Consider the following 14,300-nt stretch of genomic DNA (forward strand, 5'->3'; position numbering starts at 1 on the left):
TGTGTCACAGCGTGTGTGTGTCTCAGCGTGTGTGTGTGTGTGTCTCAGCGTGTATGTGTCTCAGCATGTGTGTGTGTCTCAGCGTGTGTGTATGTCTCAGCGTGTGTGTCTGTGTGTGTGTGTCTCAGCGCATGTGTGTCACAGTATGTGTGTGTCTCAGCGTGTGTCTGTCACAGCGTATATGTGTCTCAGCGTGTGTGTCACAGTGCGTGTGTGTGTCTTAGTGTGTGTGTCTCAGCGTGTGTGTGTGTCTCAGCGTGTGTGTATGTCTCAGCGTGTGTGTCTGTGTGTCTCAGTGTGTGTGTGTGTCTCAGCGTGTGTGTGTCACAGCGTGTGTGTCTCAGCGTGTGTGTCACAGTGTGTGTGTGTCTTAGCGTGTGTGTGTCTCAGTGTGTGTGTGTCTCTGTGTGTCACAATGTGTGTGTGTCTCAGCGTGTGTGTATGTCTCAGCGTGTGTGTCTCTGTGTGTGTGTGTGTCTCAGCGTGTGTGTGTCACAGTGTGTGTGTGTCTCAGTGTGTGTCTGTCACAGCGTATATGTGTCTCAGCGTGTGTGTGTCACAGTGCGTGTGTGTGTCTTAGTGTGTGTGTCTCAGCGTGTGTGTGTGTCTCAGCGTGTGTGTCACAGTGTGTGTGTGTCTCAGTGTGTGTCTGTCACAGCGTATATGTGTCACAGTGCGTGTGTGTGTCACAGTGCGTGTGTGTGTCTCAGCGTGTGTGTGTCTCAGTGTGTGTGTGTCACAGTGTGTGTGTGTCTTAGCGTGTGTGTGTCTCAGTGTGTGTGTGTCTCTGTGTGTCACAATGTGTGTGTGTCTCAGCGTGTGTGTATGTCTCAGCGTGTGTGTCTTAGTGTGTGTGTCTCAGTGTGTGTGTGTCTCAGCGCGTGTCTGTCACAGCGTATATGTGTCTCAGCGTGTGTGTCACAGTGCGTGTGTGTGTCTTAGTGTGTGTGTCTCAGCATGTGTGTGTCACAGCGTATATGTGTCTCAGTGTGTGTGTGTCTCTGTGTGTGTGTGTGTCTCAGCGTGTGTGTGTCACAGCGTGTGTGTGTGTCTCAGCGTGTGTGTCACAGTGTGTGTGTGTCTCAGCGTGTGTGTGTCTCAGCGTGTGTGTGTGTCTCAGCGTGTATGTGTCTCAGCCTGTGTGTCTCTGTGTGTGTGTGTCTTAGTGTGTGTGTGTCTCAGCGTGTGTGTCACAGTGCGTGTGTGTGTCTCAGCGTGTGTGTGTCACAGTGCGTGTGTGTGTCTCAGCGTGTGTGTGTCACAGTGCGTGTGTGTGTCTCAGCGTGTGTGTGTCACAGTGCATGTGTGTGTCTTAGTGTGTGTGTGTCACAGTGCGTGTGTGTGTCTCAGCGTGTGTGTCACAGTGTGTGTGTGTGTCTCAGCGTGTGTGTCACAGTGTGTGTGTGTGTCTCAGCGTGTGTGTCACAGTGTGTGTGTGTGTCTCAGCGTGTGTGTCACAGTGCGTGTGTGTGTCTCAGCGTGTGTGTCACAGTGTGTGTGTGTGTCTCAGCGTGTGTGTCACAGTGTGTGTGTGTGTCTCAGCGTGTGTGTCACAGTGCGTGTGTGTGTCTTAGTGTGTGTGTCTCAGCATGTGTGTGTCACAGCGTATATGTGTCTCAGTGTGTGTGTGTCTCTGTGTGTGTGTGTGTCTCAGCGTGTGTGTGTCACAGTGCGTGTGTGTGTCTCAGCATGTGTGTGTCACAGCGTGTGTGTGTCTCAGCGTGTGTGTGTGTGTCTCAGCGTGTGTGTGTCTCAGCGTGTGTGTCTCTGAGTGTGTGTGTGTCTCAGCGTGTGTGTGTCACAGTGTGTGTGTCTCAGTGTGTGTCTGTCACAGCGTATATGTGTCTCAGCGTGTGTGTCACAGTGCGTGTGTATGTCTCAGCGTGTGTGTGTCACAGTGCGTGTGTGTGTCTCAGTGTGTGTGTGTGTCTCAGTGTGTGTGTGTCACAGTGTGTGTGTGTCTCAGCGTGTGTGTCACAGTGTGTGTGTGTGTCTCAGCGTGTGTGTGTGTCTGTGTGCGTGCTCGTCACTCAGTCGTGTCTGACTCTGTGCGACCCCATGGACTGCAGCCCGCCAGGCTCCCCTGTCCGTGGGGTTTCCCAGGCAAGAATACTGGAGTGGGTTGCCATTCCCTCCTCCAGGGGATTTTCCCGACTCAGGGGTCAAACCTGTGTCTCCTGCGTTGACAGGCGTGTTCTTTGCCGCTGAGCCCCGCCCCACGCCCTAAACACACACATGACTTGCTGTGTATCCTATTCTCTTGGGATGCTGCTTTCTTCCTCCAAAGGGATGGTCTATTTTTATTTTTATTTATGTTCTGGTGATTGATTTGCTTACACTCTTATTTTCAGTAGCAAGATGTGAGCATTGAATCTTTTTTTAATTTAGATAGGAGTGACTGCATAAAACTTGACCTGTGTGAATACTCCAAACTAGAGAGTTTCTAAAGTTTCCTCGGTGAGGGAGTAGGAGCCTATATGACAGCTGCATGGAATCCTGCGGGCCTTCAGGGTCAGGGCCTTGTCGAGCGGCCCTGGTGGCTCAGATGGTGAAGCGTCTGCCTGCAGTACGGGAGACCCAGGTTCGATCCCTGGGTTGAGAAGATCATAAAAATCCTGCGAGTCTTCAATATCAGTTCCTTGTTGAGCGTCCCTGGTGGCTCAGATGGTGAAGCGTCTGCCTGCAGTACGGGAGACCCAGGTTCGATCCCTGGGTTGAGAAGATCATAAAAATCCTGCGAGTCTTCAATATCAGTTCCTTGTTGAGCGTCCCTGGTGGCTCAGATGGTGAAGCATCTGCCTGCAGTATGGGAGACCCAGGTTCGATCCCTGGGTTGAGAAGATCATAAAAATCCTGCGAGTCTTCAATATCAGTTCCTTGTCAGTGTAGATTTAAAAGCTACTTAACTTATCTCAAGAAACTCCTCTCAGCTAATGATGGGAAAATTTTGGAGGGTTTGTTTCTCTTGCATATTCTTCCCGAGCAGGTATTTTAGCATCTAGCCTCATTGGTCACGGGCCCCCTGCCGCGCCAGCCTTGGCCTGTCTGTCTGCGGCAGTGACCTCGGTCTTCAGAAGCTTCCTGTCCCGGCAGGGGCTGCGCTCGCTGATTTCACAGTGTTCTTGCCAGCTCACCTGCTCGCCTGGGCACGTTTCTGCAGACTCTGCTCTGCCCACCGTCCGCCCTTCCTCCCCCTTTCCTTTTTCAGCTTCAGTGTCTGTTGCTCGATTCCTGTTTCTTTCACATGCCCATCATCTCTTCTCATGTAGCATGTCACGCCTGGTTGCAAACACCTGGTTTTGATTCAATAAAATGAAAGTTTAAAATTTGTATCTATTCTTAACCTTTCATTTTAAATATGACATTACTAAGTGCTTTATTAAAAAACAAAATCTTAATTTCTAAGTTCTTATATATCCTCACATGTATAATTTTATTTATGCGTATATGTGATTCATAAATGTGTTTTTTGAAAGCATTTTTTTCTTTTTCTTTTAGGAGTCCTTCCCCTTTCCCCATTCTCCTCTGTCCTAAATTGCACGTCACTCTCTCCGATACTCACACCCGCAGACCCATGGGGACAATAGGGATGCTGCTTTTCTCCGTGTTCCTACAGTTCCTCTGTATTTTCTCCATGTAGTTCCTCACACAAGCGTGTGTACAAGCATGGAGACACACACAGACAGGCCCAATGCTTCGCTGTCATCTCACAGAAATGCTGTTACAGTTTCCATGCTTTACTCTAGCTTGTTTGTTCGTGGGATTTATTTGTTCCTTTTGCTCAGTAACATCTCACGGAAATCCCTGAACCAACTGTGTTCTTACAATTGTTGGATACTTACTCCTCAGTTAATTTAACTCTTTGTAGTGGCTATTGAGTATTCCATCATGCAGCTGGACATATTGTACTCAGCCACTCTGCTACTGATCGATGCAAACTTTCAGGTTTTTCATGCCAAGCAGTGTCACAATTTCTTAAGCTGTCTACAGAGTGGAAGATTTTCTAAGATAATTTCCAGGAACAGACATGATAGGTGAAAGGGTGTATTTTTAAATTTTTAAGAGATTTGGTAGTTTGATTTTTTAAAGTTTTTACTACTGCAGAGACTTGTCAGCCATTCCCCACCACCTACGCTGCCACCATGTGCACCCCGACAGACACCCACACTCTCTACTGTGTACACCCTGACAGACACCTACACGCCCTACTGTGTACACTCCACCTACAAGCCCTACTGTGTACACCCCGACAGACACCTACACGCCCTACTGTGTACACTCCACCTGCAAGCCCTACTGTGTACACCCCGACAGATACCCACACTCCCTACCGTGTACACCCCAATCACACACCCACACCCCCTACTGTGTACACCCCGACAGACACCCACACTCTCTACTGTGTGCACCCCGACAGACACCCACACTCTCTACTGTGTGCACCCTGACAGACACTCACACTCCCTACTGTGTACACTCCACCTACAAGCCCTACTGTGTACACCCCGACAGACACCCACACTCCCTACCGTGTACACCCCAATCACACACCCACACCCCCTACTGTGTACACCCCGACAGACACCTACACTCTCTGCTGTGTACACCCCGACAGACACCCACACTCTCTACTCTGTGCACCCCGACAGACACCTATACGCCCTACTGTGTACACTCCACCTGCAAGCCCTACTGTGTACACCCCGACAGACACCCACACTCCCTACTGTGTACACCCCAATCACACCCCCACACCCCCTACTGTGTATACCCCGACAGACACCCACACTCCCTACCGTGTACACCCCAATCACACACCCACACCCCCTACTGTGTACACCCGTATCAGACACCTATATGCCCTATGTATACACCCCTATCTGACACCTATATTCCCTACTGTGTGCACTCAAAGACCCTACTGTGTACACCCCAATTTGACACCTACACGCCGTACTGTGTACACCCCAATCAGACACCTATATGCCATACTGTATATACCCCAAGACACCAACACACCCTACTGTGTACACTCCACCTACACTCCCTACTGTGCACACCCCATCAGACACCTATACTCCATACTGTGTATACCCCAATCACACACCCACACTCCCTACTTTGTACACCCCAATCACACACCCATACCCCCTACTGTGTACACCCCGACAGACACCCACACTCCCTACCGTGTACACCCCAATCACACACCCACACCCCCTACTGTGTACACCCCGACAGACACCCACACTCCCTACCGTGTACACCCCAATCACACACCCACACCCCCTACTGTGTACACCCCAACAGACACCCATACTCCCTACCGTGTACACCCCAATCACACACCCACACCCCCTACTGTGTACACCCGTATCAGACACCTTCATGCCCTATGTGTACACCCCTATCTGACACCTATATTCCCTACTGTGCACACTCAAATCAAAGACCCTACTGTGTACACCCCAATTTGACACCTACACGCCGTACTGTGTACACCCCAATCAGACACCTATTTGTCATACTGTATACACCCCAAGACACCAACACACCCTACTGTGTACACTCCACCTACATCCCCTACTGTGCACACCCCATCAGACACCTATACTCAGTACTGTGTACACCCCAATCAGACACCTACACTCCCTACTGAGTATACCCCTATCACATACCTACACGCCCTACTGTGTACACCCCTATCAGACACCTGCATGCCCTACTGTGCACACCCCAATCAGACACCTACACTCCCTACTGTCTATACCCCAGACACCTATACGCCCTACTGTGTACACCCCAATCAGACACCTACACTCCCTACTGCATACACCTGTATCAGACACCTACACTATCTACTGTGTACACCCCTATCAGACACCTGCACGCCCTACTGTGCACACTCTACCGCAACATGCCTCACAGTCATCCCTCGTCACTGGTGGTGTTGGAGTACCCTGAAGTGTTTACTAGTCTGACAGTTGGTTACATCTCCTTGTAAAGTGACTGTGTTTGTCCCTGTTAGTGATCTAAGCTTTTTTTTCATCTTATTGCTGGTGTTTGGAATCTGGTCTCATCTTAAAGTCTCTCTGTCCTTGGCTGACTTTTCTTGGCGTGCCTGTTGCATTCAGCTTGCAGGAGTGTCTTGTGTATTAAGGGGCTTCTCGTTTGGACGACAGTTTATTTCTCTAGGCGCGTCGTTTATTGACCTCAGTTTTCATGTAGTTCATAGTCTCTGTGAAATGTAAAAGTTGGACATATAAAACTTTCATATGTCAACATTTTAACATCCACATGGAAACATATCTGTCGCTTATTTTTTATGGACTTCGTATTTTGCAGTTGTTGTTACTGAGCCGCTGAGTCATGTCCAGCTCTTTGCAACCCCATGGACTGCAGCACGCCAGGCTCTGCTACCATCGCTATCTCCTGTAGTTTGCTCAAGTTCATGTCCATTGAGTCAGTGATGCTATCTAACCATCTCATCCTCTGTCATGACCTTCTCCTTTTGCTTCCAGTCATTCCCAGCATCAGGGTCTTTTCCAGTGAGTCAGCCCTTCAGCTTCAGCATCAGTCCTTCCAATGAGTATTCAGGGTTGACTTCCTTTAGGATTGACCGGTTTGATCTCCTTGCTGTCCAAGGACCCTCAAGGTCTTCTCCAGAGCCACAGTTTGAAAGCATCAGTGTTTTGGCATGGTTAGGGTCTTCTCTCCTGTACATTGCATTCATAGTGTCCTAGGTTTTCTTGAAGTATCTCATTCTTGCCGTTATTTTAAGAGCATTTTACCAATACTCCTCTCAAGTACCAATGCAATTCTGGTAAAGTAATATTATGTACTTATATGAACTCTATGATTTTTTATATTAATTATAGTAACATTATATATATAAACAAATAAATTTGGCATCTGTATGATAATCTTCCTATTTTACCCTTTCCATTTGTTGAGATATTATGTCTTTGCTAAGCTTTCATAGTTTCTGTGCCTTTCTTGTTAAATTCATTTCTAAGTACTTTGTAATTTTGTTTGCTGTGTTGAGTGGAAGACGCTCTCCCATTTATATTCCAGAGTGCTTCTTTTAATAGTTGAGAGAGCCTTAATTTACATATATTTTGTCTTATATGTGGTCACCTACCCTAAATCTCTTACTTCTCGTCAGGTTTTAAAAATAGATTCTTGATATTTATACCCTCTTCCCCACCTTGCCAATGCTTATTTCTATGTTTTTATATTCATAAACCTCTTCGGCCAGTGGCCTTCATGCTGATGCCCCTCTGTCCTTAGGGGTTCACAGGGATGAGAAAGGCATGTGCTTACTCGCTCAGTCCTGTCCAACTCTGTGACCCCGTGGACTGTAGCCTGCCAGGCTCCTCTGTCCATGGGATTCTCCAGGCAAGAACACTGGAGTGGGTTGCCGTGCCCTCCTCCAGGGGGATCTTGGACCCAGGGATCGAACTTGGGCCTCCTGCATTGCAGACAGATTCTTTACCAGCAGGTCCACCAGGGAAGCCCTAAGGGGCACCCAGAGGTTGGGAAGGAGCTCCTGGGCACAGGTGACGTGAGATGCAGTTTGCAGATGGCCGGCTCCCGTTCGTGTCTTTGTTGAGAACATGAGTACACGTTGCCCTCTTTGTCTTCTATTCTTTCACAGCAGTTTTTTTCACACTTGAGTAAGAAAAGCAAACTCCAAACTATCTTACTCACACTCCTTCAACATTGTCCCCAAAATGTAAGGACAACGATACAATTTGAAATATGAAAGCTAATATTACTGTAGTTGGCAAGTCTGATGAGCAGTAAATAATTTTGTAAATTAGATGAATTACATTTTTTTTAGCTTTCAACAAAGCTGAATGGACACCTAATGGACCATTGCCTGGATTTACAATGAGAATAGTAATTAATATTATCATTATACATGAATTATTTATAAAATCACATAGCTATCATAAAAATAAAAATTATAGTAGTAATAGTTTATTAATTAATAAGTAATTTATTATTGCTATTGTTTTGATGATAGATCTCTATGAGAATTTGTTTACCTCTATCTAAGAAGGGAAATAAAAAATTCTGTTACATTCTTATAAAATATCTTTCTTGCCCTCTCTAGTTTTTCTAAAAACCAGCTTTCTTAGCATCTATATCCTTAAAAAAGAACACTGAGATACAATTTTATGTTGAAACTATGTCATTCTATAAATAATAGTTATCCTGTGTATATGATCTAAATTCAGGTATGACCTAAATGAAATCCCTTACGATATACAGTGGAAGTAACAAATAGATCAAGGCATTAGATCTGATAGACAGAGTGCCTGAAGAACTATGGACGGAGGTTTGTGGCATTGTAGAGGAGGTGGTGATCAAAACCATCCTCAAGGAAAACAAAGACAAAGTGATTGTCTGAGGAGGCCTTACAAATAGCTGAGAAAAGAAGAGAAGTGAAGGGCAAAGGAGAAAAAGAAAGATATACCCATCTGAATACAGAGTTCCAAAGAATAGTGAAGAGAGAAAAGAAAACCTTCCTCAGTGATCAAAGCAAAGAAATAGAGGAAAACAATAGAATGGGAAAGACTAGAGATCTCTTCAAGAAAATTAGAGATACCAAGGGAACATTTCATGCAAAGATGGGCTCAATAAAGGACAGAAATGGTCTGGACCTGACAGAAGCAGAGGTACTAAGAAGAGGTGGCGAGAATACACAGAAGAGCTGTTCAAAAAACATCTTCATGACCCAGATAACCATAGTGGTGTAATCACTCACCTAGAACCAGACATCCTGGAGTTCAAAGTCAAGTGGGCCTTAAGAAGCATCACTATGAACAAAGCTAGTGGAGGTGATGGAATTACTATTGAGCTATTTCAAATCCTAAAAGATGATGCTGGTAAAGTGCTGCACTCAATATGCCAGCAAATTTGGAAAACTCAGCAGTGGCCACAGGACTGGGAAAGGTCAGTTTTCATTCCAATCCCAAAGAAAGGCAATGCCAAGGGATATTCAAACTACCGTACAATTGCACTCATCTCACACACTAATAAAGTAATGCTCAAAATTCTCCAAGCTAGGCTGCAATAATATGTGAACTGAGAACTTCCAGATGTTCAAGCTGGATTTAGAAAAGGCAGAAGAACCAGAGATCAAATTGCCAACATCCGTTGGGTCACAGGAAAAGCAAGAGAGTTCCAGAAAAACGTCTACTTCTGCTTCATTGACTGCACTAAAGCCTTTGACTGTGTGGATCACAACAAACTGTGGGAAATCCTTCAAGAGATGGGAATACCAGACCACCTGACCTGTCTCCTGAGAAATCCATATGCAAGAAAAGAAGCAATAGCTACAACTGGACTTGGAAGAACGGCCTGGTCCCAGATGGGGTAGGAGTACGTCAGGCTGTATATTGTCACCCTGTCCGTTTAGCCTGTGGACAGAGTGCATCATGTGACATGCCAGACTGGATGAAGCACAAACTGGAGTCAAGATTGCCAGGAGAAATGCCAGTACCAACCTGAGACATGCAGATGACACCACACATAGGGCAGAAGTCAAAGAGGAGCTAAAGAGCCTTTGGATGGAAGTGAGAGAGGAGAGTGAAAAAGCTGGACTAAAGCTCAGTATTCAGAAGCCTAAGATCATGACACCTAGTCCCATCACATCATGGCAAATAGATGGGGAAACAATGGAAACAGAGAGAGACTTTATTTTCTTGGGCTCCAAAATCACTGTAGATGGTATCTGCAGTCATGAAGCTAAAAGATGCTTGTTCCTTGGAAGAAAAGCTATGAGCAACCTAGATAGTGTATTAAAAAGTAGAGACATTACTTTGCCAACAAAGTTTCATAAAATCAAAGCTATGGTGTTTTTTTTCCAGTAGTCTTGTATGAATGTGAGAGTTGGACCATACAAAAAGCTGAGCACCGAGGAACAGATGCTTTTGAACTGTGGGGTTGGAGGAGACTCTTGAGAGTCCCTTGGACTGCCAGGAGATCCAACCAGTTGACCCTAAAGGAAATCAGTCCTGAATATTCATTGGAAAGACTGGTGCTGAAGCTGACACTCCAGGACTTTGGCCACTTGATGCGAAGAACTGGCTCACTAGAAAAGACCCCGATGCTGTGAAAGCTTGAAGAATGCAGGGGGAGAAGGGGACAGCAAGGATGAGATGATTGGATGGGTCACTGTTTGATGCACATGAGCTTGAGCAGGCCTGAAAGAAAGTGGAAGGGAAGTTGCTCAGTCGTGTCCGACTCTTTGCGACCCCATAGACTGTAGCCCACTAGGCTCCTCTGTCCATGGGAGTCTCCAGGCCAGAATACTGGAGTGGGTTGCCATTTCCTTCTCCAGGGGATCTTCCTGACCCAGGGATCGAACCCAAGTCTCCCACATTGCAGGCAGACACTTTAACCTCTGAGCCACATGCTGCAATCCATGGGGTCACAAAGAATCGGTCACCACTGAGCAACTTAAGTGAACTGAACGGTGTATATGAGCCAGTTTTTCAAAGTCTAGTCCACCTGTTGAAATACATTTCAAGTGACACTTTAATGTTTAGTAAATTAATAAGTTCATAATATTTTTAAAGTTTTGATCAATGTGTGCTTATAATGATCATGATAACTCAATCTATAAGAAATTATTAAATAGATGATTGTGTTATATAAAATAAAATTTTTAGAATAAATTTAGTACAAATTCTTGTTGTGGAAACTTGCATAAGTTCAGTTCAGTTGCTCAGTCATTTCTGACTCTTTGCGACCCCATGGACTGCAGCACGCCAGGCCTCCCTGTCCATCCCCAACTCCTGGAGTTTATGCAAACTCATGTCCATTGAGTTGGTGATTTCATCCAACCATCTCATCCTCTGTCGTCCCTTTCTCCTCACACCTTCAATCTTTCCCCGCATCAGGGTCTTTTCAAATGAGTCAACTCTTCATATTAGGTGACCAAAATATTGGAGTTTCAGCTTCAACATCAGTCCTTCCAATGAATATTCAGGGTGGATTTCCTTTAGGATGGACTGGTTGGACCTCCTTGCAGTCCAAGGGACTCTCAAGAGTCTTCTCCAACACCACAGTTAAAAGTACGATATTAATACACTGGTTAAAAATCTTTGGAACAAATGAAGTGAAAATATGATTTAAAGATTAAAAATGAACAGTATATAATTTCTGACTATTAAAAACATCTTGATTTTCTTTAATGAATGGTGATGGGTTCAGATCATTATCATATTTAGATCCTTTTATCCAAAAAGTATTCGCAATTACTTACGAATTTTAAGTAATTGACATTAAAATATGCTAAAATTGCACCCTTAATCTTACATTTAACAATTTTAGGTATCAGTTTAAAAATACACATATCAATACTTCTTTGAAAATTACTTTAGATGTTAAACAAGCAAGACTGTCTGAAAATCACTGGCTTGGTGATTGCAAATTTTATTATTCTGGTAATTTTGGAAAAAGATGTATCTGTTTTCTGTGAACATGTAATTGCAATGCCATGAATTGTAATTTATGTGCATGAGGTCATACAGATATTAGACATTTACTATCTGCCTTACGTTTGGTCTATTTTCTGTTTATATCCAGGTATTCCTCTTGATTGGAAGAGGATAAAATAATTATATTTCAATCAATTAGAGTGATTTAAAATACCTGCTTATCAAGAACAGTATTTGGCATTCTTGAATATCTCATATGTGCATGAAGTCGCTCAGTTGTGTCCAACTCTTTGCGACCCCATGGACTGTAGGCTACCAGGGTCCCCTATTCATGGGGATTTTCCAGGCAAGAATACTGGAGTGGGTTGCCATTTCCTTCACCAGGGGATCTTCCCAATCCAGGGATCGAACCCGGGTCTCCAGCATTGCAGGCAGACGCTTTACCCTCTGAGCCCCCAGGGAAGCCCTGGTATCTATATACTATACACTAATAAATTTTCTAAATGTTCCCCTCTTATGTATCTATTTACTTTATGCAGGTAGCAGAAACGAGTATAATCTGTATCCTGAACTTTCCAGCTATCGTGAGAGAGTTGGTAAGTAAAAATGTTTCTGTTTTAAAAGATTTGTAACCATCTTATAATCACAAACCTCCTAACTAATTTGGCAGGTTGTGAAAATATAGATACCTCTTATTTCATTTATAGGATATTCACGTTACTTTGAGAAGCACTTCATTTAAAACATACTCTGCACAATTGGACTAATCAAACTTGATGAAGTCAGCAGATAGACTGGACCTGCTTGGGAAAGGGCCACTGGCCCCTGAGGGGTTAGGGGCCTTGACTGCCGTTGAGCAGAAGTGGCCTTGGCAGTGTGACTCTGGGGCTAGCGTCCCTTTTCTCAGACCCTCTAAAGTCTGCACCTGTAGTCTAAGTGCCTGATAAATATTAGAAATATCTCTTAAAAAGCAATGAGGGAAGATAAGAAACAAAACCCTAAGTGGGATCTGGGCACAGAGGCTCAGACTTGCAGCCAGCACTTTTATTCTCTGGGTGTGTGTTCCAAACACTTTACTTCCCATGGCTGGTCGGTTGGTTGGATTTTGCTTTTATATTTGAGGGTAGCACAAGCTAAATGTTTCAAACAGTAGGTAATAAGTTAATATTAATTTATTTTAGTCCTTTCTCAACATATAAGGGATTTTGAAAAAGAAAATGCGAGGAAAGATTTAAAGTCTATTTTAAAAATAAAGCTTACTTTACATTGCTGTGTGAAATCAGTTAGACTCTTACTAAGGACTTCCTTATGCCAGTCTATCAGCCTTGCAGAGAAAAGTCCCAGCCCTGTGACTCCTCGGTCCTGAGGCTTGAGTTGAAAACCCGTCTGAGCAGGACTCCTGGCCGCCCCGGCTGGCTGTCCTGGGCCTGCCCCACGCTGCGTGGGCCCGCCCCGGCTGGCTGTCCTGGCCGCCCCGGCTGGCTGTCCTGGGCCTGCCCCGGCTGCGTGGGCACAGTGATGGTTCTCCAGGTGGTGTGTGCTTTTGCTTCGCACCTTTGGAAGCTCCTGCTACCAAGTCTTCTGACCTAACGGTAAAACGGGGTGAGCATCCATAGCCCTGTTAACTGAGGTTTTCGTACCTGGAGGTCCGAACCTCCGTGGTCAGCATCCATCACCGCCCCCTGTCTGCCCTCTGACTGGCAGGGGCCCTCTGGGCCTGGTGCATAGCTCTCTGCCATGGGGCTGTCCTGAGCTGTGTGTGCCTGAGGAGTAGGCCCGCTCGATGCCAGTGGTGCCCCCTCCCTGAGTGTGACAACCACAGACGCCCTTCGTCTTCTGACTTTGCCGTTTGAGAATCGTGGGTCTCGTGAGCTCTCCTGGTGGCCCCACCCAGCTCACTCACACTCCTGTAGAGAGATCGCGGTCACCAAGGGCTGTGGACCCCACCTGTATCCTGGGGCATGTGGGTGCCAGGGTCGAATCAGCTGCCCAGCGCGTCACGGCAGCAAAGGCCCACTTCCCGTGCGTCCTGGAGGGACCTTCCAAGGGCTGAGGTTCTTCTGAGTCGTGTCCGGGGCCAGATGTGGCGATGCCACGTGGGTCACATCATGCAGGCTCCACTGAGGAGTAAGATGAGACAGTGGCATCCCGTGGCCGCAGACTTGCTAATTATGAGCTCAGAGCAGCTGCCAGTCACTACAGCCGACTGTAATCTGTTTCCTATTAAGTATGGCCCTGATTGGGGAGAGAAAGCTAACCTCTATTTGAATAAACTTGAATATTTGGATACAAAATAGTCACTTGTTTCAGAGACCCTCCAGATTGTCTAGAAGTGTAGGAATGTAGGTCTTGAAGGTGCGTGTCCTCAGCACCTGGACACTGGCTGTTTGGGTGCCCTGTGGGCCTTACTGCCCTGCGCTCCATGGTCGTCTCCCTCCCTGGAAGAACGGACCCTCTTGGCTGGCCTCTTCTAATGGATTACGTTGTGGACATTAAACTTCTTCTATGGAAACTGTCCCTACTACTTACAGTAAAGAGGAACTTTAAGTCATTTTGAGCTTATTGAAGAAAAAGCCAGCAGGGGGACCTGGCACCGAGTGGACGTGAACTGGTCCCTGCTGGGGGCGCCTGCTCTCTCCTGAGCCCAGCTCTCTCCTTTGTTTCCTGTGAATGAACTTTCCCAACAACCCCTCACCTCAAGACCCTCCTGCACCCTCCTAGAAGAGAGGGATTTGCCTGACTGGTGAATGGGTGAGGAATTTGGCCCACCTCTGTCTGCCTATCCTGCCCACACCCTTCACCAGCTCTGCCAGCAGCAACCCCTCCCTCTCTGCTTCACCTCTGTCC

The 14,300-nt window shown here is 46.1% G+C and overlaps 1 protein-coding gene across 1 annotated transcript in view; it reads left to right on the plus strand.

The window, feature by feature from the left end:
* Positions 1 to 14,300, plus strand: part of SH3YL1 (SH3 and SYLF domain containing 1) — a 68,302-nt gene that overhangs the window by 47,991 nt on the left and 6,011 nt on the right. Inside the window, exon 9 of the mRNA XM_018052743.1 lies at positions 11,993 to 12,049. Coding sequence (XP_017908232.1) covers positions 11,993 to 12,049 — 57 coding nt within the window. The remainder of the gene's footprint in view (positions 1 to 11,992; positions 12,050 to 14,300) is intronic.

The sequence above is a fragment of the Capra hircus genome, chromosome 8 (genome assembly GCF_001704415.2).
Source record: "Capra hircus breed San Clemente chromosome 8, ASM170441v1, whole genome shotgun sequence".
Lineage (NCBI taxonomy): Eukaryota > Metazoa > Chordata > Mammalia > Artiodactyla > Bovidae > Capra > Capra hircus.